Raw genomic sequence first — 24,370 nt, forward strand, 5'->3', positions numbered from 1 at the left:
AATTTTTAGAAAATTTTTATTATTTTATTAATTTTTTTAAAAAGGTGTATCTTACAATACGATATGATACAATACGTGATACACGATTCGAAAAATTAAGTTTTTGATACACGATTTGACAACCATGTTGGAAGACGCTGGCATAAAAGTTGAATTCATATTATACAGAAAATCAGTAATATGGTTATTAGTATCTTATGATACCCGATAAGTATCATACGATACGATTCGTTACAAGTCGCCAACGATACGTATCAGAGAGTGTATCCTAAACCTTTCGATACGTTGATATGTATCATATAATACGATACGTATTCGTTTGTATCCTTAAAAATATCGATACAAATCGATATGACTTTATTAACTTGGACCAAATGCCTCCAAAAAAAATCGGGTCGGAACCGGGTCACCCAACCCGGTTCACTAAAACCTACCCAAATTTACCCATTTTGCATGGAGAAAGTGAGGAGGAACTTGTGTTGTCCATTTTGCATGATAATAATAATACAAGTAGAGATATAGATATTGACATTAATCTTGGAAATGATATAAACAATTGAGAGAAAATGATATAGATTCTTAATTTTGTAATTAATTTTGATTATGTAATACCATAATTTTGCACCAATAATATAACAAAATTCTTTAATTAATCTTGGGATGATATTAATTTTTAAAAAATTTTGATTATTTTATTTATTATTTTATTAATTTTTTTGAAAAACATGTATCCTATAATATGATACGATACGCGATACGATTCAAAAAATTAAATTTTTGATACACGATACGATATACGATTTTACGACTAACACACAAACCTCATCCTGCCTCATGGAAAATGCTAATGGCTAAGTCAACAGTCGCAATGCAATTACCCTTCTCACACTCCGTCACATTACTTGGGGTTTTATGAATTTGTCGGGCTTTAATTCCGTTATATCCTTCATTTGACCACTAACCTTAGCCAATACATGACAGTATGTATGGCATGGCAACTTGCATCACCAAATTAATTATCACTGTCGAACAGTGGACAAGTTGAAGGGCGGTCCCAGAGCGTATTAAATTTGGTCAAGATTGGTTTACAAATAACACATCAAGGCTTTTTCTATTATGTACTTTCCTTCAGCAGTATTGCAAAATATCTTAGCTTACCCAAGTAAAGCATACCACTACCAGAACCAGCTATCTTCTTAGTAATCTCATACGTACTCTCCACATGTAGCCCAAAGCAGCACACCCCACCCAAGATCTTCGCAAGTCTTCCCGCCCCACCCACCTAAACCCCACACATCATAGCCTCGCCGCTAACCTCTCATCACCATATTTAATAACCACCACCAAGTGAAAAACTAGAAATAATTTTTTTTTTCTTTTTCCTATTTGGAAAAACCCTCAATGATACAAAGAATTTTTATTAATGAAAAAATATTCATATACCTAATTATGGAGATATAATGAGTATTAATTACTTTTCAAAATGTTTATATATACTATCATTGTCTTGTCATATAAGTGAGACTTCTTTATTAATAAATGAATGAAAGATTGATGGAATAAAAGATTGATTTACAATTTGTACATGATTATCTTCTAATGTAAGGATTATGAATTCTCAAAACTTTAGTAAAGGTGTTGATTCATAAATTTGTACAATTGGTAAAGGTGTTGATTGATTAAAATTGAAGAATGTTTCACTAACCGTGGCGGTATTGCCCCCATGTCTTAGATTTTTTCTATTCTATCTAAAATAGGACTCTGAATTCTTAGTTTAGCAACATATATCGTAAACGCTGAGCAAATCTATAGGTCAACTTCAGTTTAGGTCTTTGGAAAACAAGTGTGATAATGAAAAAATACATTCCTCTTTTAATAATGCAAACTGCCAACATGTATTGAAATTTAAAACTTAATTGGTATCCCACATGATGGTTGTTGGTGCATGTTATGGGCATATCGATCAAAACCCTTATATGATAGGTGTCCTAAGTTAAAGGCCTTATACTAGACTCCAAAAAGAACTTCACAAGCAAAGATGAACTGCCAAAACATCCATGCACAACCACAGCAACTAATTCGTAGCTGCTAAATGGTATTCGTGCAAAAGCAGGTAATACTTTATTTAATATAGATAACCATATATGAGCAGCTAGTTAGCAAGCGCATCATCAAATTTTATTTTCTGATGTATTATTATGGAATATGGATGGACTATGGTAATAGAGATTCCGTATTATTTAATGAAAGTGTCATTGGAGTCTTTTAACGTTGCACTGCTAATTTCTTTAGTATTATCATGCGTGAAACCAACAGTTGCGGATGAGATAGAGATTGACCGATTGAAAATTCTGTTCAAGTGTTTGTGCTGCATGCTTAACTAGAATAAATTTGTCATACATTCTGATCGCTTTTGGAAACTTTAGTTTGAATAAGTTGTTTTGTAGTTAAAGCATTTAAAGGAGTTGGATAATTAATTTCGGAATAGTGCTTGTTCTAGGATAGAGTACCGATTAAGCAAAGATTACTACCAGGAGAGACTCTAGAAACGTTTTGACCTAGTAGTCTATAGAACAAAAGGTCAAAACTCAAAACGTTATATTACATGCATTACATTAATTTAGGGCGCCAATCAAGATTATGACCAGAACATCTGTATGAGCTTTTCTACTGTAGTCAAACTGATATGGCCTTAACATCATGTGCTTTAAGAGTAGAAGAACAAAACACTACTAAAATTTATGTTTCATACATCCTATATATATCTTTAAACTTATATGCAAAGTGATATAAGATTGATATCATGGATATATATTTCATATTGTGTTTTCTGCTATTTCTAAATACATGTATTTTCATTGTCTGAAGTAGACAACATGGATGTTATTTTCTCAATATTCTCGTTTATTATAAAAATTATTTATCAAGTTAAATTCACTTTTTGGTACTTTTATATATTAAAAAAAAGACAAAATAAAGAAATAAAATTAATTTAAAACTTAATTTAGACGAATATCTGAAATTTTCAGAGCAGCCTCTATTGTGCAACGTCAAGTCGTTCGCACTAGCTCTTGGGAGTGGGAAAGAAGTAACACTAGAGGGCGCTGGCATAAAAGTTGTCTTCACATTCTACAAGTCAGGAACACATAAAGTCATAAACCTTATCCTGACTCATGTAAAATGCCAATGGCTAGGTCAACAGTCGTAACGCAACAACTCTTCTCACACTCCATTACTGTACTTGGCGTTTTATGAGTTTGTCGGGTTTTAATCCCGTTATCCTTCATTTGACAACTAACCTTGGCCAACACATGACAGTATGTATGGCATGGCAACTTGCACCACCAATTTAATTATCACAGTGTCGAACAGCGGACAAGTTGAAGCGCGGTGCCACAGCGTACTAAATTTGGTCAAGATTGGTTTACAAATAACACATCAAGGCTTGTTCTTTTTATATATATACTTTCCTTCAGCAATATTGCAAAATATCTTGGCTTACCCAAGTAAAGCATACCACTACCAGAACTAGCTATCTTCTTAGTAATCTTATACGTACTCTCAATTCCTTTCAAAGTCTCTCATTATGCAGATCACTAAACCACATGTAGCCTTATTAGCTAGCCCAGGTATGGGGCACCTTATTCCTGTCCTGGAGTTGGCCAAACGCCTTGTTACTCATCACAATCTCCAAGTCACCGTATTTGTTTTGGCCACTGATACTTCAAGTGATCACTTATCTCAACTTCTCAACTCTCAAAATCATGATTTCCTCAACATCGTCTTACTTCCGACTACCGATATCTCCGGCCTTGTTGACCCAGATGCATCAATTGTAACCAAACTTGTGGTTATGATGCATCAATCCTTACCAGCTCTCCGCTCAACCATCTCTGCAATGAAGTTCCGTCCAATGGCTCTGATTGTCGACTTGTTTGGAACTGAAGCTATGAAAGTTGCTGATGAGTTTGGTATGTTAAAGTACGTGTTCATCGCTTCTAATGCATGGTTTCTTGCAGTCACAATATATGCTCCGGCAGTTGACAAGAACGAGCTAGCTGTACATGTTAACCAGCAACAGGTGCTAAAAATCCCTGGTTGTAAACCGGTTGAGTTCCAGGATACCCTTGAAGCCTTTCTGGACCCGAATGATCCGATGTATGATGGATTTTTACATGCGGGGATGGAGATTTCAGCGGCTGATGGAATCATTGTAAACACATGGGAAGAACTGGAGTTCACAACACTTGAAGCCTTGAGAGATAATACTAAATTGGGACGCATTGCTAAGGCTCCGGTTTATCCAATCGGTCCATTGGTAAGACAGGCTGCACCACAAGCTCTGGAGAGCAAAGTTCTTGATTGGCTGGACATGCAACCCACTGAATCAGTGATTTACGTGTCGTTTGGAAGTGGTGGAAGACTACCAGCCAAACAAATGATAGAGCTAGCATGGGGGCTAGAGCAAAGCCAACAAAGATTTATTTGGGTTGTACGCCCTCCATTGGAGAATGATATATCTGGGTCCTTTTTAACCTTGGGAAAAGGTTATGATTCTGACGGCAGCCAAGATTACTTGCCAGATGGTTTCTTGACACGAACCCACAACATAGGACTGGTGTTTCCCATGTGGGCTCCTCAAGCAGAGATTTTGCAACATCCATCAGTTGGTGGATTTTTGTCACATTGTGGATGGAATTCCACACTGGAAAGTATAAACAATGGGATACCGATGATTTCATGGCCACTATATGCAGAGCAGAAAATGAATGCTACGATGCTAACAGAAGAGCTTGGGGTGGCTGTGCGTTCAAAGGAGTTGCCATCAGAGAGTATGGTGGAGAGACAAGAGATCGAGATGATGGTGAGAAAGATCATGGTGGACAAAGAAGGGCATGCAATAAGAAATAAGGTGAAGGAATTAAAATTGAGTGCTGAAAAAGCTTCGAGTAAAGGTGGTTCCTCGTATAATTCACTGTCCCAAATGACCAAACACTGCCAGAACATGCTTGAGGGTAAAGGCTCAAGGTGCTTGGTAAGGCTCCATGATGAGCTGCGTACCATGGAAATATATGCTACGAACTAGGAGTATTGTTTTTTTTTCTGCTTTTTTAAATGTAGTATTGCTTCCACGGTTTAATTGAGTTAATAACATATATGTTATTATTATTGGCGCTTTAACCCTTTTAATTCACCACTTGTTGCGGTTGGATTTGTACAATATTATAATTTTCCGTCAAACGAACTTTCGACCATTTTCATCTCTTTTCTTCCGTAAAGTAGTGGAATGCAGTCCATAAAGGTTCATGTTTTGTTTACTATAGATTATTTTTTTTGACCCAGATGTATAAATTACGTGTAACTCGACTAATAATTGGATTTATTGCAGATGTTGTTGAGTTTGGAAATAAAATTCCTGAAATTCCAGCAAATATTTAACTTTGGAAAATTAAATTAAATTGAATTTTTCTTAAGCATAAGTGCATAACAGAAGATGTGTCCAGGCAAATTAAAAGTAGCCATAATGAGAATTTGCTATTAAAGCCAACCGGATAAAGCTCTGCACATGCAAAATATTTTAAAAAGAAATAAATATTTCTTCTCTCAATAGCTCAAATAATAAATTCATAATATGTTATGTTTTATATCTCAGATGATAAATTAGTTGATTGTTGGAGGGGGAGTTGGGAGATAGAGGTAGGGAATTGAAGATGGCTTTTGAGGATAATTGGTGGAATAACCTAACAGGGACACTACAGAAATTTCAGTTTTTCAGTTATGTTTTTTGCCCTTAGTTAAGGGAAGGTAAGTGACAATCTTTACAAATGTGAAGGGCAGGGGTGTAACTTGATAATTTATGAAAACCTGAGAGGATGCATTGGTAAAACTTCTTTTCAAATTTAAAATTTATAAAGAGTTAATAACATTCATCCCCTACATTACATAAGATATAGTAACAATATCCTCTTAAGGTTTCGAAAATAATAGAAATTTTTCTACCATTAATGAACCATTCAAATTTATACTATTATGTTTCATGAGCTCCTAAGTTCAAGTCCCCACAGGTGTTAATAGAGGTGGCTACTGAAGGGCTTATCTAGTCATCAACTTCAAAGCTTTAAAGGATTAGTTGAGATGAACGCAAATTAGCTCGAACACCTCCGATCACCAAAAAGAAAAAAAATTATACTATTATGAGTTGGTATATATTACCAAATAACCTTCCTACCAATTATTTTAACACGTCAAGGGAGACTTCTGTTATTTCTGAAACTTCAAAGAGAATTTTGTTGTTATATTGTAACTCAAGGGGATTAATGTGATGAACTATTTTATAAAAATAAAAATATTCCCATCTAAATTTACAGTTGATGCCTCAATGCTCCTCTACCTCAAGTCATTATCGTCAACCGTTTGCATTTTCTTTTGGGTGAAAATGAATATAATACATGTTCGTTTATGAAATATTTTAATATGTTATGAGTCTCATCTTTTATATATAAACTAATATTTTAACATATTTTATTATATTTTCTCTTTCCAATATATTTTTCTCTCTCTTTGACAAAAATTTAAATCAATATTTTTAATACAGGATGATAAGATAAACAAAACAAACACTCAGTAAGATAAACAAAATAAATAACCATGTATTTTGGGTTAAAGATGAAACTCTAAAATTGTTGCACCTGCTCTTAAATGGGCTATTACTTAATAATTACTTAATAATCAGTTACATGTAAAGACTGAGAGTAAACAACTTTTCTCACCCAAATAATGACACTTTCGCATCCTCATATTTTTAAAATATCATTTTATTATCCAAATTTATATTCTGTTTTCGATCCGGTTAGAAAATCTATCATCAACCAATAAACATGGATCATACAAACATAACTTCAATCAAATATATTAAGAGGTTTGATAAATGATTTCGTCATTGATCAGAGCAACAAGCGATAACATCAATACATATATATTTTTGTCCTTCTCTTTCAAAGAGAGAATAGAACGGAAATGGACAACTGAGGAAAATGCGCTAACCTTCCAAGGAATAAAAAGGTCATGCTCATACAGCTTCAGTGGCTTTCTTAAGCCACGCTAACTCATATTCATCCAAGTACGGGGTAAGAATATCTCTACACCTTGAATGATAAGAGTTCAGCCAATCTATCTCTTCAGTTGTTAATAAACTCAGGTCGATCATCTTTGTCTGATATGGTGCCTGGAAGTAAGAAAATCATCAAGCATAGAAAAACAGGGCACTAGTTACATTTGGCTATGACCGTGTGTGTGCGTCAGTGCGTGTGGTTGCATGTTGACATGTGTAAAATCATATAAACTCGACAAGAAATCTACAAATCGTATTATGAACTAGGCCATGAAACAGAAACAACAACTGCTTTTCTCACTATCTATATTTGAAGACCAGTGAGAAAAGAACAAATTAAAGAATACCCAAAGCACAAAGATTATCAAGTATGATTATCGATGATAAAAAAGAAATATAGAACGTTTGATTACTTTGCATAGAAAAATAGAAGCAGATGATTAACTTACCCATGTTATATGCTCAAATGCCAAGTAACCCTTGTCACCAAAATTGAACTTTGTATCCGCCTCTTTGACTATAAGCACATTCTCCAACCTTATACCAAATTTCCCATCCTCATAGTAACCAGGTTCTGAGAAAGCAAGTTCAAATTAATTAATAGTAAATCCCAATGATTCCAACAATAATACAACCTTCATTTTTGGAAAGACTAAAAGAACTAATAGGGCACAAACTCATTCAGGACAAAGATAAGATGCCATTAGCCAGAAACAAGAAGTATATGCATGACTGAGAAGAAGTTCAAGAAACATAAGCATTAGAGCAATAATTCAAAAGATAAGTAAATGGCCAAGGTAAAACCTACACTAAAAACCCTTATGAGCATGCATCTGGCTATAAGACCCCTCAAAGCCAGTAAAACAAAAGAGATAATAGTTTGAATATATATATATTCTCATGAACTCTGAGCAAATATAATTTAAAACTTTATGAAAACTTTCTTCTATAACTGCAATTAAAGCAAAAACACTACCATACTAACCATCTGTTGCAGTCATGGATGCTTGAATAGGCACAAGTTGAGCCTGGGGTCTAAAACTGATTAAGTGGGGTCCTGCTCAGGCATTGCAACAGAAAGATTAACTAATTAGGCTTTTCAATAAAATCAAGTACATAAGTAAAGGCAAGCAGTTAGAATTCACCGCTTACCTTCATGAACATTTAGGTAAGACCCAACTCCATGACCAGTACCATGTCGGTAATCAAGACCATATTTCCACAAAGGCATCCTAGCAAGAATGTCAAGGGTGTTACCTGTAAAAAGCAGTCAAGCAATCAATCAGAAGAATCTAATTATGCAGATTCAATGTTCTCTCGTAACTCCAAATTTGCTGAAGTTACACTCATATAAAAGAATAAAAAATTAAAAAATAGTGAAAAAAACTTATTTAAATATGGAAACGGATGAAGGAGAAAAACTTAATACCATTGGTTCCATTAGGGAATCGAGCATTTCCTAGAGCAATATGTCCCTTGAGAACCTGCATGACGTCCAGGAAATCCCGGCGCAAAAAGGAACACGAAAATTGTTATATTTTTGGAGAAAGTTGGAATACCGACGACATGAAAGCTTGACTTTGCAGAAAAAAATGGACAATCAAATAACTTCGGTGGATTTCTAAATTGACTATTCAACACAAAACTGCAGAATTTACATATATTTGGATCGAATACAAGGGGTTAAATTTCAAATACTAACAGGAATTAACAATTAAATAAACATTATCAGAAAGTGTATCAGATTCTTGCTGCAAAGGCAGCATAAAGTAGGTGGTGAAAGACTGCATTATATGCTGCTTCATAATAGTTGTCAGGGCAGTGACTTAGTGCCTAGATTGGTAGTGATAAATTGGTGGTCTTGGTAGTGGTTTGCCAATGCTGAAGGTGGTTACAAATTGCAAAAGCTGGTAAACATTGATTACTGAATCAATTATGAAGCTAATTATTGCAAATTGCAATATTATTTACCCATATATGTATCCTGTTGTGGAGAGAAAAATTCCAAATTTATAAGGAGAACACCACATATCTTTCTAAGGTTCCCTTTTCAGGCCAACCAAATGAGCACAACAAACCGAGATGTAAGAGAAGTAAATGAAAGAAGAACTAAACCATGTTTTGAGATGCATGCTATAAAATTAGGCCAATTCAAAATGCAAAAAACCTGTCCAAAAAGGAGACCAAAGTAAGGAACCTACCGCAGTATAGCAGGCTTTCTCGTGCACCGATGGTTTTCCAAAATGAACTGTTCGAGTAATATCAGTTGTTCCATCTAGATACTTCAATGATTCCATCAACAATATCAATAAAGAGACAAGCAGTGGAATTTAATGGTAAAACACGGCAGATATAGCATTGCATTGATAACTTGCTACAAGATAAGCCATTTCAGACTAACAAACCTGTCCTCCTGAATCACACAAATAGATGCTGTCTGGATCAAGCTCAGCGCATGTTTCTGCTTCCGGTGAATAATGTATTATGGCTGCATTTGGTCCAACGGATGAAATAGTAGGAAAGCTTAAGCCTCTAAAATGCTGCAACCATAACCCATAAAAAGAATATTTATTTCTATCATCTTGAATAAAAAATAAAAAAACAAATACACAAAAAAAAAAAAAAAAATGCCACATACAATTCTCATCCTTAGTATGCTATGACACAAAATCTTATCTTTGATTAAAATAAAATAACTCGCAAGAGTAACAGAACTCCATAAGATAATGAAATACAATGACTCCACTTGGATCAAAGATATCAAAAACTTCCAAGACCCAATTGTGGCATATATCTGGTTTTTAACACCCAAAGAAATAGACTAGCATGAGCTCCAATGAAAGAATGTCCTTTGCAAGTTAATTTATAAACAAGAAAAATGATCCCTAGTATGTGCACTGTGCATATATGATGTTTGCAAAACATATCACAAGCAAACTCTTAACAACTTTGTAACAAATACAAGAAAGAATCTATAAAGCTCATCAGATCTGACCAACAAGATAAAAAAATAATATGATTGACTTATGACTGATCTCAAACAGTTTGCCTTCAGAGTCCCTTCTGATTCCTATACAAGAGTGTGAAAAGGAGGCACAGCACAATACGTGTAGATGGTCATAGCACTTTTTAATACACTATATTATCTACACCCTAGATGCTCTCTCTCAGCTCCCACATTGATTTCTTAAGTTGCAATACATCGACCTATTGCAATGTCAAAAATGCCAAAACAATAAAACCAAAAGATTCAAAAGTTTGATACAGTCTAATGCATTATATGAACCTTCTTTTTTTTAAACTTTATTTATTTGTATACATATTTCAGAATAATATTTTAAAAAAAAAAAAAAAAAAAAAATCTTACCTCTTTAGATGCCCGAAAACTTTCCAGCTTATCACTTGCAGTCACCTCTGTCAATTTCATGGATTCCCTGTTAATGTTCATTCCATTGACATGAAAAAATGTGGATCAGAGTGATATGTGAAGCTCAAAACACTCAAAATGTGTTAAGCAACTATCACGTACTCAGCCCAAGAAGAAAAACAAAACAAAAGAACCAATGTAACGCATCCCATAACGACAAAGTAATTAAATGTGTTATTGAGATTTAAACTTATTTTATCAATGAAAAGGCAAAAACAAACTAGGAATACAAACATGATACTTGTGTCCAGAGAAAATAAAAAAATAAAGGCAGACTCACGAATTCTTTTTCTTATTTCCTCCCTCTGCTTCCAAGAAGTAACCAGAAGCCCCATAAATCTCCTGCATCTGTACAAATCAGAACAAGCTTGGTCTTTAATTTCAAGCCTAAGATTTTGTATTGATACTGAGAGGGAGAGAAAACAATAGAAACCATGTCAATATATTCATTCAATTTCAAGAGAGAATAAAAAGTTAAAAAGTATGTAGACTTAACAATATACCTGCTTATCCAACCAGGCAAAATATTGCACAACAGCTGCACCATCCCGAATGTGGGCCTTTTTCAACCCATCCAATTCAACTGGGTTCTAAACTCAAAAGAAAATCAATCAGTAAAAATAAATTAGTTTCCGAAAGGTTTGCTGCAATGCTAATCCATAAAAAAAAAAAAAATAAAAAAAAAAAAAAATTGTATTACATTGACTATAAAAAAATAAAAAATAAAAATAAAATTATCTAAGATTTAATTACACAGACACCAGAAATCTCCAAGCGAAAAAAGAAAATTGAGAGGGCCTCTTTTAGCATACAAGTCAATAGTCAATATTTCATAAATCACAAAATATATGAAGAAAACTTGAAAAGGCATATACAAATTTATTAGCTCTATCTGACTTCTAAACTCTATGCTGTTAAGAGCCTTCATTTTTCAAATATACAGCATTAGCAAGAAAAAGGTACATATCAAGATGGCTGGAAGATGTAAAAACTTTAATGCAATCCCACAGCAATCATATTATGGCTAAAATAAGGGGCTCTTTTAGATTATTATTAAGCAACAGATATCGAAAACATCATGAATAAGACATTTTATATCAAAAACTCAGCACTATTCACTTTAGCTTTGCAGTAGACAGAGCCCCACATATTTCTAAAACAATCTTGTATAAAACAATCTTTTGCATTACTTATTCTCATAGGTAACAAAGAGCATGTACTACCTTTAAAGCTTTTGCAAGAGCCAAAGGCGACTGCTGCATAAAGACCTTATCAGACTTTAATTTTGAATATAGAGCATAGCAGCATGAGCGAGGGTCAGCCCATATGAGATCAATTTTGCCTTCTGCTTCTTTTGCGCCATTTCCTTGTACATCAGTCAAACTAGATTTTAGCTGATCAGATACAAGCAAAACCACATCTCCGCTCACTGCACTGTAGTCCCGAAGTTCAATTCCACTCTCCTTCAATGAAGAGTATACCTGCATACAAAACAAATTTCTTACTGTCTGACCTGTGAATGTCATACTTGCCCGGTATGGATACAAGAATTAAAATCTACCGATTAGGATAGCACAAGTCTGCACATGGTTTTAACCACTAACATGAGACACAAACATTGACTAACCCAATGCATAAAAAGAAGGGAAAAAATGAAAAATTCCTGCAAAGAAAAATTCCCACGAGATCAAACTGGAAATATGACATGCACTACATTAGCAACCGCAGTAAATAGTGGCAGCAAGAAAGTGCACAAAATCTAAATACTTCATGATACTGACCTCGGAGGACACTTTCTTGTTGTCCACATACAGAAAAGCTGAATTGGTTGTTACTATAGCAAATGCCTGAACAACTGGGCTGTAGGATATATCACTTCCCCTAATATTATACAACCAAGCAACCTGCAAAGCAACAATAGGACTTATATTGCAAGAAAAAACAACAAATCAGAAGAAATGGAGGAGGTCCAGCAGTTAGAAATTTCAACCAAAAGAAAAAATTAACTGCCAAAACACTTATCAAATTCTAACACAAACCTCATCAAGAGCTGTGATGATGATACCACGAGCTTTCTCATGAACAAGCTTCTCCCTCAAGTCCTTCAACTTGTCAGCAACTGATTGACCAGTAAACTCTATTGGATGGAGAACAACCGGATTGATTTCTGCTGGTGGCCGATTTTTCCAAACCTCATCCACCAAATTGGCTGATGTTTGAACCAGCTTCTGTTGTTTTTTGGCAAAAGCACGCTCCCACCTCTGTGCAGCTTCTATTGACACACACCAGGAGTCAACACCAATGGCGGCATCATGTGGCAGGTTCTAACAAAATCAAATCACAAAATCCACTTTTTACCATCAGAAACATGCATCGCAATATAAGCAAAATTAATAAAGCAACAGATAAGAATAAAAGCATAATAAATAAAGCAACACAATAGAATAACCAGAATTATCATAAGAAAGAAACAGTTCTGAGATATTTATTGAAAAACCTTGTTACAGAACAAGGTACCAAATCAACTGACCAGATGATTAGAGCCAAATTAGTGCTCCCAAGGTCAGGGTTGACCAGTGCAAACTACCATAATGCATTCAAATAAAATCCGGTCTTGCAAGCTTCAAATAAGAGTTTAAAATAAACATAATACCGCAAGATACTAGATATAAAAGAAATTTTCGGAGACTTACATCAGCCATCCAGACCTCCAAAGGAGGATCTTCTCCGATTCGCATGAGTTTCCACTCACCTTTGAGCTCTTGTAATGCCTGCAGAAAATACCGTCCATCCGTCCACAAAAGCGCATCATTCATAGTAATAAGCGCCAAACCTGAAATTTCAATAATCAAAACAGATTCGTATTACCTTAAATCTACAAAAGACAATAATATCATAGTTAAGAATTCAAATTGACCTGCGCTTCCGGTGAAGCCAGAGACGAATTCACGGCGTTTATCACGTGCAGAAACATATTCACTCTACAAGAAGGCAATAAAAACATTAGATTAAAAAAAAAAAAAAAACTAGAATATTAACAATTTAGATTAAAAAAAAAAAGAACCTGGTGATAATCTTCGGATGGAACAATTAAAGCATGTAAGGGAGGATTGTAAGAAGACATGAGAGATCTCAGAGAAACGAGGATGTCTGCCATGTCTTTGGTAGTTGTGTTGCGTAACTGGTTAAGTGTTTTGATGAGAAGTTGTTGTTGTGTCATGGATATTGAGAAACAATAGAGAGTGTTGAAGTGGAGTGAGTTACTAAAGGGCAATGGTATTCATACAAAAACTCTTCGTACAAAACTTACCTGGCACCACAAAGTATGTCCTGAGGTAATAGAATTTAGGTAATTTAATATCATATTAATATTATATGAATCCTTACGTGACCTTACAGTTATATATGTTACGTAAATTTGTATAAACTCTCTTTTCTACAACAGGAACAGATAATATTATCCTAAACTAAAATAGTAAACCCTATTGCCATTACTTACCTTGTTGGATGGACAAATTGACAGAAAAATCCTTTTATTATAAATTCATCTATTTTTATGCTAAACTTAATATTTAAAACCGATATATTGATAGAGTTTTGATAAGATGAATCCAATAAAAAGAGATTTAAATTTTCATAAAATTTGATAATTTAAATCAATAACTTATGTAAGAATTCTTATATTATATGTGTACATGTACAGAAGCCGGATTCGGATTTCATAAACTAAAATCTTGATTTAAGTTTAGTAAAGAACATAATTGATTTACTGAAGAAGATGGTGGGTGGAAAAATAATCAGAATTTACTCTGTTTTGACACTGCTAGCTTAGGATACTTCTGTCAGAATGATTCTTAGAATAAAATGGAACACGGTGGTGGCGCAATATAAGAGAACATGTTCCACTCGAATCATCGTGTGTATAATTCTGATTTCTGAATGCAATATTAAATCAGCATTAAGTCATTGACCCCAAGGGATTCGTCTGATCATCTGAATGCAATATTAAATCAGCATTAAGTCATTAACCCTAGAAATTGTCTAGTGATTAAGAAGATCTGTTCCTTTTGTTAGCTTTTTTATTTGCTTTTTTAGTTCAAACCATCATAAGACTATTTATCACATTCATGACATACTTGAAACATTAAGCTTATAGAGCTATAGGATGTTCAATAAACTCTAAACATGAATATTAGGCTTGTAAGGTTCAATAAACCCCAAAAATTAATTAAAATGCGCATAAATTGGTTCCAACTACTTAGTTAAAATATATATATATATAAAATGAATGTTAAGATGTCTTTCTCCAAGGAGTTAATATTATCCATATACTGATACTGTATGTCATTATATCTTGAAAGCACAGGTAATAAAATACTGAATCTGGCAGGCCTAGAAATGATTAAAGATTGTTAAGTGAAAATGAAGGCATAGCCGCTTGAACGAGTAGAAACAAAAATGAAATTTTATTACATCACATCAAATCTCTATAAATTACAAGTTATCAAATGAAAATATACAGAAAGCCGACGTCTCACAAATTAACATTTTATTTGGGGAGACGAAGAAAGAAGAATTTCATACCATTTACATCTTCTAAACGGGAAGAGGAACAGAAACAGAAATAGAATAAAAAATGTGGGTGGGAAACAATCATAAAACAAGCAAACAAACACAAATGAACGAACAAACATAAAGGAGAGGACATGCATCAAGCCTGGCAAAGCCTCTTGACTACTGCAGCCATATACTTGCCCTGATGTTCGGCAAGTGCCAGCTCTGTTTCACTTGGCTCTCTTGTGCCATCACCGGCAAAAACTCCAGCACCATATGGAGAACCCCCTCGAATAGACTCCATCTTGAACATACCAGCTCCAAATGTGTAACCAATCGGAACAAAGAGCATTCCATGGTGAGCCAACTGGGTGATTGCAGTCCAACTGGACCAAACATAAACATGAAACACAGTAGCGAAAACTGTTGATAACTATTTATTATTATTTTGGGAAAGAAAACACAACCTCATATCAAGCTCACAAAACAATCTCCATTCCTAAGACCATGACTTATAAGAACCAAAGATGGAATGCTAAACCAAAACAACAAACTAGAAGCATAACAACTTCCAAACAGAATACATGCACTTCACATGGATTAAGATAAACAAACTTCTGTTATCTGACAACTACACAAATGCACTTCTACGGATATACCTTTTACTTATTGCTTGTTGTAAAACGATGGATCAGTAAACTGGAGATGAAGTGAACAATCTACAGAACAAGTTCAGTATTCTTTAAATTGTTGATAAAGAATGAAGAAAGCAAAATGTTCAGCAAATTAAACATTTTTCCAGAGATTTCTTTACTTCTACATTCTTCTTGGTGCTCAAGTGGTTCTTGGTTCAAGAACATATATTTTGTGAAACAGCTTGGTTTATTTTGTGTACCACAAACCAGAGATTGAACTATTTCTTTCATTGCTCCCAATTGCTCGGTTAATTCATGGTTTGATACTTTAAATTTTTAACTATCATCATAATTTCACAAGCATGCATTAGTACCTACAATGTCTTCACACACGTGTTGAATATACAGCTTCAATAAGTCAAAGTGAGCAGCTGTAAATTAATAAAAATATTGTTGAGCAATAACAAAAACAATTTCTACCATTGAGTTTATAAATGCTGTACCAATAACAAAATGATCCATTTTCTTGGTTATTAATCTACTGTCAAGCTACAAGTAATTTATCACAACAGTTAAAAGTTTCGACATAGGAAGGATACAGATGCTGGCAAACAATTAGGTTGATCATAGATACATGAATTATAATTCCAATAAATTACTCACATTTTTTCTTTCAAAACTCACAGTGGAGCTTGACAATACATTTCATGAGACTCCTTTCGTCAGTACTCCATAATAGAAGAGCGAAATCTCTGCTCAATTAGAATCTCCTAACACTTCAAATTCATGATTAACTCTTAAGATCTTTAATGAGGCTATTCTACATAACTTCAAAAGTCACCTCCAGACTATAAGTCATGTTTCTAAATTCCATTTTCCTGCTCTCTGCTCTTGGAAATCCCAGTGCCACAAACTCAAAAAGCCATTGAAATCCCAAATTAATTTCAACAGCTAATTTATTAGTTCTTGATTTAAATTTGTAGGCTTCCTAACATTACATCCACATAATCAACAAACTGAAAGCAAGATTTTCTCTAAATTGTTCTTGCTGTTCTTGTTTGCAGTCATAAAGGTTATAGTTAAAGCACCACCAAATAAACTAATTCAATTCCAAACGAAATAATGATAACGATAAGAGACATACTAAACACAGTAAGATAGATAACGTCCACCTTCAATGTAAATGTCAATGTTATAAATGTAACATCTCATTTTGCATAAAGTTCCTGATTAATAATAACAGAGATGATCGGGCAGCTAGACTTACGCGGTGGTTTCCTGGCCGCCGCCTTGAGTACCGGTACTCACAAAAAAACCGGCCGGTTTTCCCACAAGTTTTCCTTCCTTCCACAACTGGCCAGTGGAGTCAAAAAACGCTTTCATTTGGGCCGCCATGCACCCATACCTCGTTGGAAACCCAAACAAAAACCCGTCCGCCTCAACCAGCTCCGCCGCCGAAATCTCCGGAATGGATTCATCTTTCGGCGGGGCTTTCATGCTCTCCAACACCTCTCTCGTCAACGTTTCGGGCACCCGAAAAAGCAATCCTTCCACACCCTCCACACCGTCGACGCCTTTCTTCATCCTCTTGGCCAGTCCCTCCACATGGCCATACATAGAATATAACACAATAAATATCTTCAATTTGGCGACTTCTGGTTGAACTATTGTTGTTGTTGTTGTGATGGTGTCGTTGGCCTGAATTTCGGAGGATTGTTCGGGGATTGGAACCGGCGGAGGGGCGTCAGCATGGTCGGCTTGGGAATTACTGGCAAGGGCAGAGGGGTGTTTTTTCTTCTTGCTTGGTACACAGCCTCCACCTTTCCCCATCAATGATTAGGTGATTCCTTAATGAGGACAATGAGAACCTAACGGTGGAGCAGGATTTGGAGAGAATGGAGGCAATTGTAGTTGATGAAGTCAGACGATTAATTTAAAGAGGTTTTTGTTTTTAAGGTTTGGTATGGGATCTTTCAAGACAGATAAGTTGCTGAGAAATGCAGGTTAATATACGTATGACAGTTCATAACACCGCACGTGCCGCCTGGTTTTAGGCTTTTAAACGATGTCGTGCTTGGTTATGACTCATTCACTCTTAGTCTTACAATTGTGTGCTTTATGAGCAATTTATCCATTGTCTAGTGATCAAGAAGATTTGTTCCTTTTATTAGTTTTTTTGAGTTCAAACTATCATAGAACTATTTATCACATTTACGACATACTTGAAACATTAAGCTTACAGAATTATAGGATGTTCAATGGGCTCCAAGCATGAATATTAGGCTTGTAGTGTTTAATAACTCCAAAAATTAATTAAAATGCATACAAATTGGTTCCAACAACTTAGTTAATATATATATATATATATATAAAAAATGAATGTTAAGATGTCTTTCTCCAAGGAGTTAATATTATCCATATACTGATACTGTATGTCATTATATCTTGAAAGCACAGGTAATAAAATACTGAATCTGGCAGGCATAGAAATGATTAAAGATTGTTAAGTGAAAATGAAGGCATAGCCGCTTGAACGAGTAGAAACAAAAATGAAATTTTATTACATCACATCAAATCTCTATAAATTACAAGTTATCAAATGAAAATATACAGAAAGCCGACGTCTCACAAATTAACATTTTATTTGGGGAGACGAAGAAAGAAGAATTTCATACCATTTACATCTTCTAAACGGGAAGAGGAACAGAAACAGAAATAGAATAAAAAATGTGGGTGGGAAACAATCATAAAACAAGCAAACAAACACAAATGAACGAACAAACATAAAGGAGAGGACATGCATCAAGCCTGGCAAAGCCTCTTGACTACTGCAGCCATATACTTGCCCTGATGTTCGGCAAGTGCCAGCTCTGTTTCACTTGGCTCTCTTGTGCCATCACCGGCAAAAACTCCAGCACCATATGGAGAACCCCCTCGAATAGACTCCATCTTGAACATACCAGCTCCAAATGTGTAACCAATCGGAACAAAGAGCATTCCATGGTGAGCCAACTGGGTGATTGCAGTCCAACTGGACCAAACATAAACATGAAACACAGTAGCGAAAACTGTTGATAACTATTTATTATTATTTTGGGAAAGAAAACACAACCTCATATCAAGCTCACAAAACAATCTCCATTCCTAAGACCATGACTTATAAGAACCAAAGATGGAATGCTAAACCAAAACAACAAACTAGAAGCATAACAACTTCCAAACAGAATACATGCACTTCACATGGATTAAGATAAACAAACTTCTGTTATCTGACAACTACACAAATGCACTTCTACGGATATACCTTTTACTTATTGCTTGTTGTAAAACGATGGATCAGTAAACTGGAGATGAAGTGAACAATCTACAGAACAAGTTCAGTATTCTTTAAATTGTTGATAAAGAATGAAGAAAGCAAAATGTTCAGCAAATTAAACATTTTTCCAGAGATTTCTTTACTTCTACATTCTTCTTGGTGCTCAAGTGGTTCTTGGTTCAAGAACATATATTTTGTGAAACAGCTTGGTTTATTTTGTGTACCACAAACCAGAGATTGAACTATTTCTTTCATTGCTCCCAATTGCTCGGTTAATTCATGGTTTGATACTTTAAATTTTTAACTATCATCATAATTTCACAAGCATGCATTAGTACCTACAATGTCTTCACACACGTGTTGAATATACAGCTTCAATAAGTCAAAGTGAGCAGCTGTAAATTAATAAAAATATTGTTGAGCAATAACAAAAACAATTTCTACCATTGAGTTTATAAATGCTGTACCAATAACAAAATGATCCATTTTCTTGGTTATTAATCTACTGTCAAGCTACAAGTAATTTATCACAACAGTTAAAAGTTTCGACATAGGAAGGATACAGATGCTGGCAAACAATTAGGTTGATCATAGATACATGAATTATAATTCCAATAAATTACTCACATTTTTTCTTTCAAAACTCACAGTGGAGCTTGACAATACATTTCATGAGACTCCTTTCGTCAGTACTCCATAATAGAAGAGCGAAATCTCTGCTCAATTAGAATCTCCTAACACTTCAAATTCATGATTAACTCTTAAGATCTTTAATGAGGCTATTCTACATAACTTCAAAAGTCACCTCCAGACTATAAGTCATGTTTCTAAATTCCATTTTCCTGCTCTCTGCTCTTGGAAATCCCAGTGCCACAAACTCAAAAAGCCATTGAAATCCCAAATTAATTTCAACAGCTAATTTATTAGTTCTTGATTTAAATTTGTAGGCTTCCTAACATTACATCCACATAATCAACAAACTGAAAGCAAGATTTTCTCTAAATTGTTCTTGCTGTTCTTGTTTGCAGTCATAAAGGTTATAGTTAAAGCACCACCAAATAAACTAATTCAATTCCAAACGAAATAATGATAACGATAAGAGACATACTAAACACAGTAAGATAGATAACGTCCACCTTCAATGTAAATGTCAATGTTATAAATGTAACATCTCATTTTGCATAAAGTTCCTGATTAATAATAACAGAGATGATCGGGCAGCTAGACTTACGCGGTGGTTTCCTGGCCGCCGCCTTGAGTACCGGTACTCACAAAAAAACCGGCCGGTTTTCCCACAAGTTTTCCTTCCTTCCACAACTGGCCAGTGGAGTCAAAAAACGCTTTCATTTGGGCCGCCATGCACCCATACCTCGTTGGAAACCCAAACAAAAACCCGTCCGCCTCAACCAGCTCCGCCGCCGAAATCTCCGGAATGGATTCATCTTTCGGCGGGGCTTTCATGCTCTCCAACACCTCTCTCGTCAACGTTTCGGGCACCCGAAAAAGCAATCCTTCCACACCCTCCACACCGTCGACGCCTTTCTTCATCCTCTTGGCCAGTCCCTCCACATGGCCATACATAGAATATAACACAATAAATATCTTCAATTTGGCGACTTCTGGTTGAACTATTGTTGTTGTTGTTGTGATGGTGTCGTTGGCCTGAATTTCGGAGGATTGTTCGGGGATTGGAACCGGCGGAGGGGCGTCAGCATGGTCGGCTTGGGAATTACTGGCAAGGGCAGAGGGGTGTTTTTTCTTCTTGCTTGGTACACAGCCTCCACCTTTCCCCATCAATGATTAGGTGATTCCTTAATGAGGACAATGAGAACCTAACGGTGGAGCAGGATTTGGAGAGAATGGAGGCAATTGTAGTTGATGAAGTCAGACGATTAATTTAAAGAGGTTTTTGTTTTTAAGGTTTGGTATGGGATCTTTCAAGACAGATAAGTTGCTGAGAAATGCAGGTTAATATACGTATGACAGTTCATAACACCGCACGTGCCGCCTGGTTTTAGGTTTTTAAACGATGTCGTGCTTGGTTATGACTCATTCACTCTTAGTCTTACAATTGTGTGCTTTATGAGCAATTTATTGATTATAAATAATTATTAAAATTGGAGATTCAGTGTATAGGGACATCTAACTCTAATTAATTTAATTTACAGGTGATATTATAGTATAATAAAATCAAGTTAACGACTTTTCTTTCCACCCAAACATGACTTAATGACATTAAATATTATTTTACTATACAAATTTATATTCTAGCGATAAACAAAGAATAACCTCGATTCAAGTTATTGGGGCTTCTGAAAAGAGAAGGCTAATGAGTTTCTTGGTGGTTAAATGTTAGATTTTGGTGGTTAAAATTGATCAAAATTTGACTTGGGATGGACGATTGTGCAAACCCTACTCATTCGATTGTCAACGATTGGCGAAATCGACAGGAGTAGAGTTTAAGCGGTTTTGGTGAGTAATGATCAAGGAAGAAAATGATGATGGTATAAGGTCGCAATAATGTTGGAATCGAAAACGAAATATAAATTTGGATAATAAAATAGTATTTTAAAAGTTTGTGAGTGGCAAAGTGTCATTCAACTATTATTTGAGTGGGAAAAAGTTCTTTTGCTCAATAAAATCTCTAAAACTTTGGTGATTAAGGAGATTTAAGTTTGGTGATTAAGTGATAAGAAGAAGGGGTTACTTAGCTTGGGATAAAAGGGTTCCTTCAAATCTGAATTTTGGACTCGCTATAAGCTATAGTCTAGACTCTAGAGAAGTGCGTGGACTGAGGCCATTCCCAAGAGAAAGAAAATTGGGCCCAAAACATTAAAGTATAGAATATAGATGAACATATATTATTTTTATTGTTATATTATATTATAGATATTATTAGTTATTAATTGAATCTGTGAGTGGAGATGAAAAAGATTTTGTAGTGAATCAATCCACTGCATTTGGATAATGAATACAAGCAAAAGTAATCTTAAAAGAGTCTCTTAATAATAATTAATGTGTTATATTATAGGAGATTTAAGAGGGAATTTCTAAAGTTTAGACGACTAAAAAGGCAATGATTAAAGTTGCACTTAATTATAGTATTGACTCCAGCTTCAGAAAAGCGAAGACGGCAGAAAATTTGGTTGCCCACCATTACCATCCACATCGCACCGCCACCAACAACATTGCCACTAATGCAAAAATGGAATGAGTCACTGCCTCTTCGGCCCTTGTCTGCTTCATATATTGGGCTCATTTTAAATGGCATTGGGGCCCATCCATATACGTTAAATGAGATTTTCCAAACTCAACTCAGTTTCTGCTATATGAGTTAATTAATTACGTCAATAATTCCATGATTAGCGCAAATTGTTTTGGCTATATGAGAACAAACCTTCTTCTATATATCCTTCACTTTATCGGTTTCTCAAACCTATTTTTACCTATTAAAGTTGTATTTAATTCACCTTCAACAAAATTCTTTGGCCCACTCTTTCTATGGCCTTGGAAAAGGAGAAGATTACTAGTAGAGGTGGGAATTTGGGAACTGAGCCTAGGACCGGTTCCAAAACCAGAACAGGCCCATGGAAGAGGGCCCGGGCCTAGGGTCGGTCCCTCCTTTAAGTCCCAAGCCAGGGATCGATTCTAGGCCCGATCCCAAACTCCCTGTCCAATTTTGTTTAAGCCCCTAATAAACATCTAAAACCTCCTATTTTATTCGAAATAGATGATAAATATAAGAGCTAAAATAAAATTTTATAAAAATAATTAAAAAAAATTCAAAATTTTCCAGGCCCATAAGACCGGTCCTATGAGCTCATGACCAGTCTTAGGGACCATTCAGGCTCTTAAAAATTTCATAAGCCCAAGACCAGTTCCAACCAAAATGGGCTGAGTCCCAATTTGGGATCAGACCCATTGGGCCCAGACCTAGGACCGATTGGGTCCGGTCCTTGCCCACCTCTAATTTCTAAGAAGAGAAATTTAAGGCCAAACTGAGCCAGAACAGATAAGCCCGATATTCTAATTCCAATGTGACACAGCCCATCTATTTTGTGGCCGAAAAGCCCAAAGAGTTGGATGGGCCTAAACTCCTACCACCGTAATGGTTTTGAGAACAGTGTTCAGATCCTTAATTTTTGCCTTTCTACACACCAACCCAATGATAAGTTTAATTCAGGGATTGAGAGGCCAATCCAGTAATTGACTTAAAGGAGTGGTACCAGCACGGTGCATCCATACCCAAAACGTTAAGGATGTGACACTTAAAAGTTGAGTTGTTGAGGAGAAGTGATTTTTTAGTTAAAAAATTTATATGTAAATTGAATACTTTCCGTCGCCCATAGAATCCATACCATTTCCAATATAATTAAAAAAGAAAAAAGATTAATTTAATCCAAAAGTTGCCAGCAGATACCACCAATGTCTTTGGATCTTGGACACCTGAGGGTGAGAGATCAATCTAGACACCCGTTAATGCTGCGAGAATCCGTACCTACAATCTCAACACGTGTTAACCCAAGATTGAAACCCTAAGAAAGAGCCATTAATGAGTGAGTGGGGATCATATGCATGTGGGTTAAGCTTTATTAAGAGAAAATTAGCAAAGAAATTAAAAAGACAGCTTGGAATCCCTAAAAAGAGAGTGTATGGAAATGGAATAGGAAATGGGATTAAAGGACCATGGTTAACCTGCCACATACCCACTTGTCCACCATACACGTTGAGTACTGTTTATCATGTTTAATCATAAAATTATGCTTTTGATTAGGGTTTTTAATTAAGTTTAGAATCTTTCTATATTATTTTAACTGACTATTCAAAGATATAAACTGAGCTGTTGCCGAGATTTCTTGCTTTTAAGTGTGTGGGGGAATAATCTTACTCATTTTTTTCTGTGTGGACTTTAATTACCTTTACTGAAAGTGACAAAGCTTGGTGTTAGCCTTCCAATGGCTACCTAATCTCTCTCTCTCTCTTTCTCTTTCTCTTTAGTCTTTCTGGTTTTCTTTTTTAATAGTTGACCCAACATCTTTTTCACCAATAGGTAAGATATGGGTAAGGTTAATTGATTAACTTTATCTATCCCTTCAATCTTCATGTTTGACTATACACGCGCCACCACGCGCTCTCCTGTTGTCTACACAATTAGTGAAGCCCATCCCAACATATTGAATTCAGAGCTTCAATATATTACACAAAGAATCTAAGATAATGCCCCAAATTAAGGCGTAATTCAAGGGATGTTGAAGGCCTTAAGGTAAAAAATAGTCTTTGTTTAATATATTGATAGAGTAAGAGGTTACTCGGTTGAAATGGCAAAG

General features: G+C 35.3%; 4 protein-coding genes across 4 annotated transcripts; 1 reads left to right on the forward strand and 3 right to left on the reverse strand.

Annotated features, from left to right (window-relative positions):
- Nucleotides 1-3,299: 3,299 nt before the first annotated feature.
- On the forward strand, nt 3,300-5,273 carry LOC116108338 (UDP-glycosyltransferase 72E1-like). The gene has a single exon (XM_031394588.1). It carries the CDS (start codon nt 3,587-3,589, stop codon nt 5,084-5,086), a length of 1,500 nt encoding a protein of 499 aa, XP_031250448.1. The 5' UTR covers nt 3,300-3,586; the 3' UTR covers nt 5,087-5,273.
- Nucleotides 5,274-6,886: 1,613 nt separating this feature from the next.
- LOC116108369 (aminopeptidase P1) lies at nt 6,887-13,791 on the reverse strand. The gene is made up of 16 exons (XM_031394618.1): nt 13,603-13,791; nt 13,456-13,519; nt 13,232-13,371; nt 12,578-12,862; nt 12,320-12,442; nt 11,762-12,019; nt 11,042-11,128; nt 10,819-10,886; nt 10,479-10,545; nt 9,517-9,651; nt 9,313-9,393; nt 8,541-8,595; nt 8,264-8,368; nt 8,097-8,168; nt 7,561-7,685; nt 6,887-7,225 (listed from the first exon to the last, which is right to left on the reverse strand). Exons 1-16 carry the CDS (start codon nt 13,756-13,758, stop codon nt 7,070-7,072), a joined length of 1,977 nt encoding a protein of 658 aa, XP_031250478.1. The 5' UTR covers nt 13,759-13,791; the 3' UTR covers nt 6,887-7,069.
- A 1,191-nt stretch (nt 13,792-14,982) lies between these two features.
- Nucleotides 14,983-17,724, reverse strand: LOC116108387 (probable NAD(P)H dehydrogenase (quinone) FQR1-like 2). The gene is made up of 2 exons (XM_031394643.1): nt 16,995-17,724; nt 14,983-15,478 (listed from the first exon to the last, which is right to left on the reverse strand). Exons 1-2 carry the CDS (start codon nt 17,555-17,557, stop codon nt 15,250-15,252), a joined length of 792 nt encoding a protein of 263 aa, XP_031250503.1. The 5' UTR covers nt 17,558-17,724; the 3' UTR covers nt 14,983-15,249.
- Nucleotides 17,725-18,262: 538 nt separating this feature from the next.
- Nucleotides 18,263-20,988, reverse strand: LOC116108398 (probable NAD(P)H dehydrogenase (quinone) FQR1-like 2). The gene is made up of 2 exons (XM_031394654.1): nt 20,275-20,988; nt 18,263-18,758 (listed from the first exon to the last, which is right to left on the reverse strand). The coding sequence occupies exons 1-2, from the start codon at nt 20,835-20,837 to the stop codon at nt 18,530-18,532; spliced, it is 792 nt and encodes a 263-aa protein (XP_031250514.1). The 5' UTR covers nt 20,838-20,988; the 3' UTR covers nt 18,263-18,529.
- Nucleotides 20,989-24,370: the final 3,382 nt, after the last annotated feature.

This window comes from Pistacia vera, unplaced genomic scaffold (assembly GCF_008641045.1).
Source record: "Pistacia vera cultivar Batoury unplaced genomic scaffold, PisVer_v2 Contig1176, whole genome shotgun sequence".
Taxonomy (NCBI): Eukaryota; Viridiplantae; Streptophyta; class Magnoliopsida; order Sapindales; family Anacardiaceae; genus Pistacia; species Pistacia vera.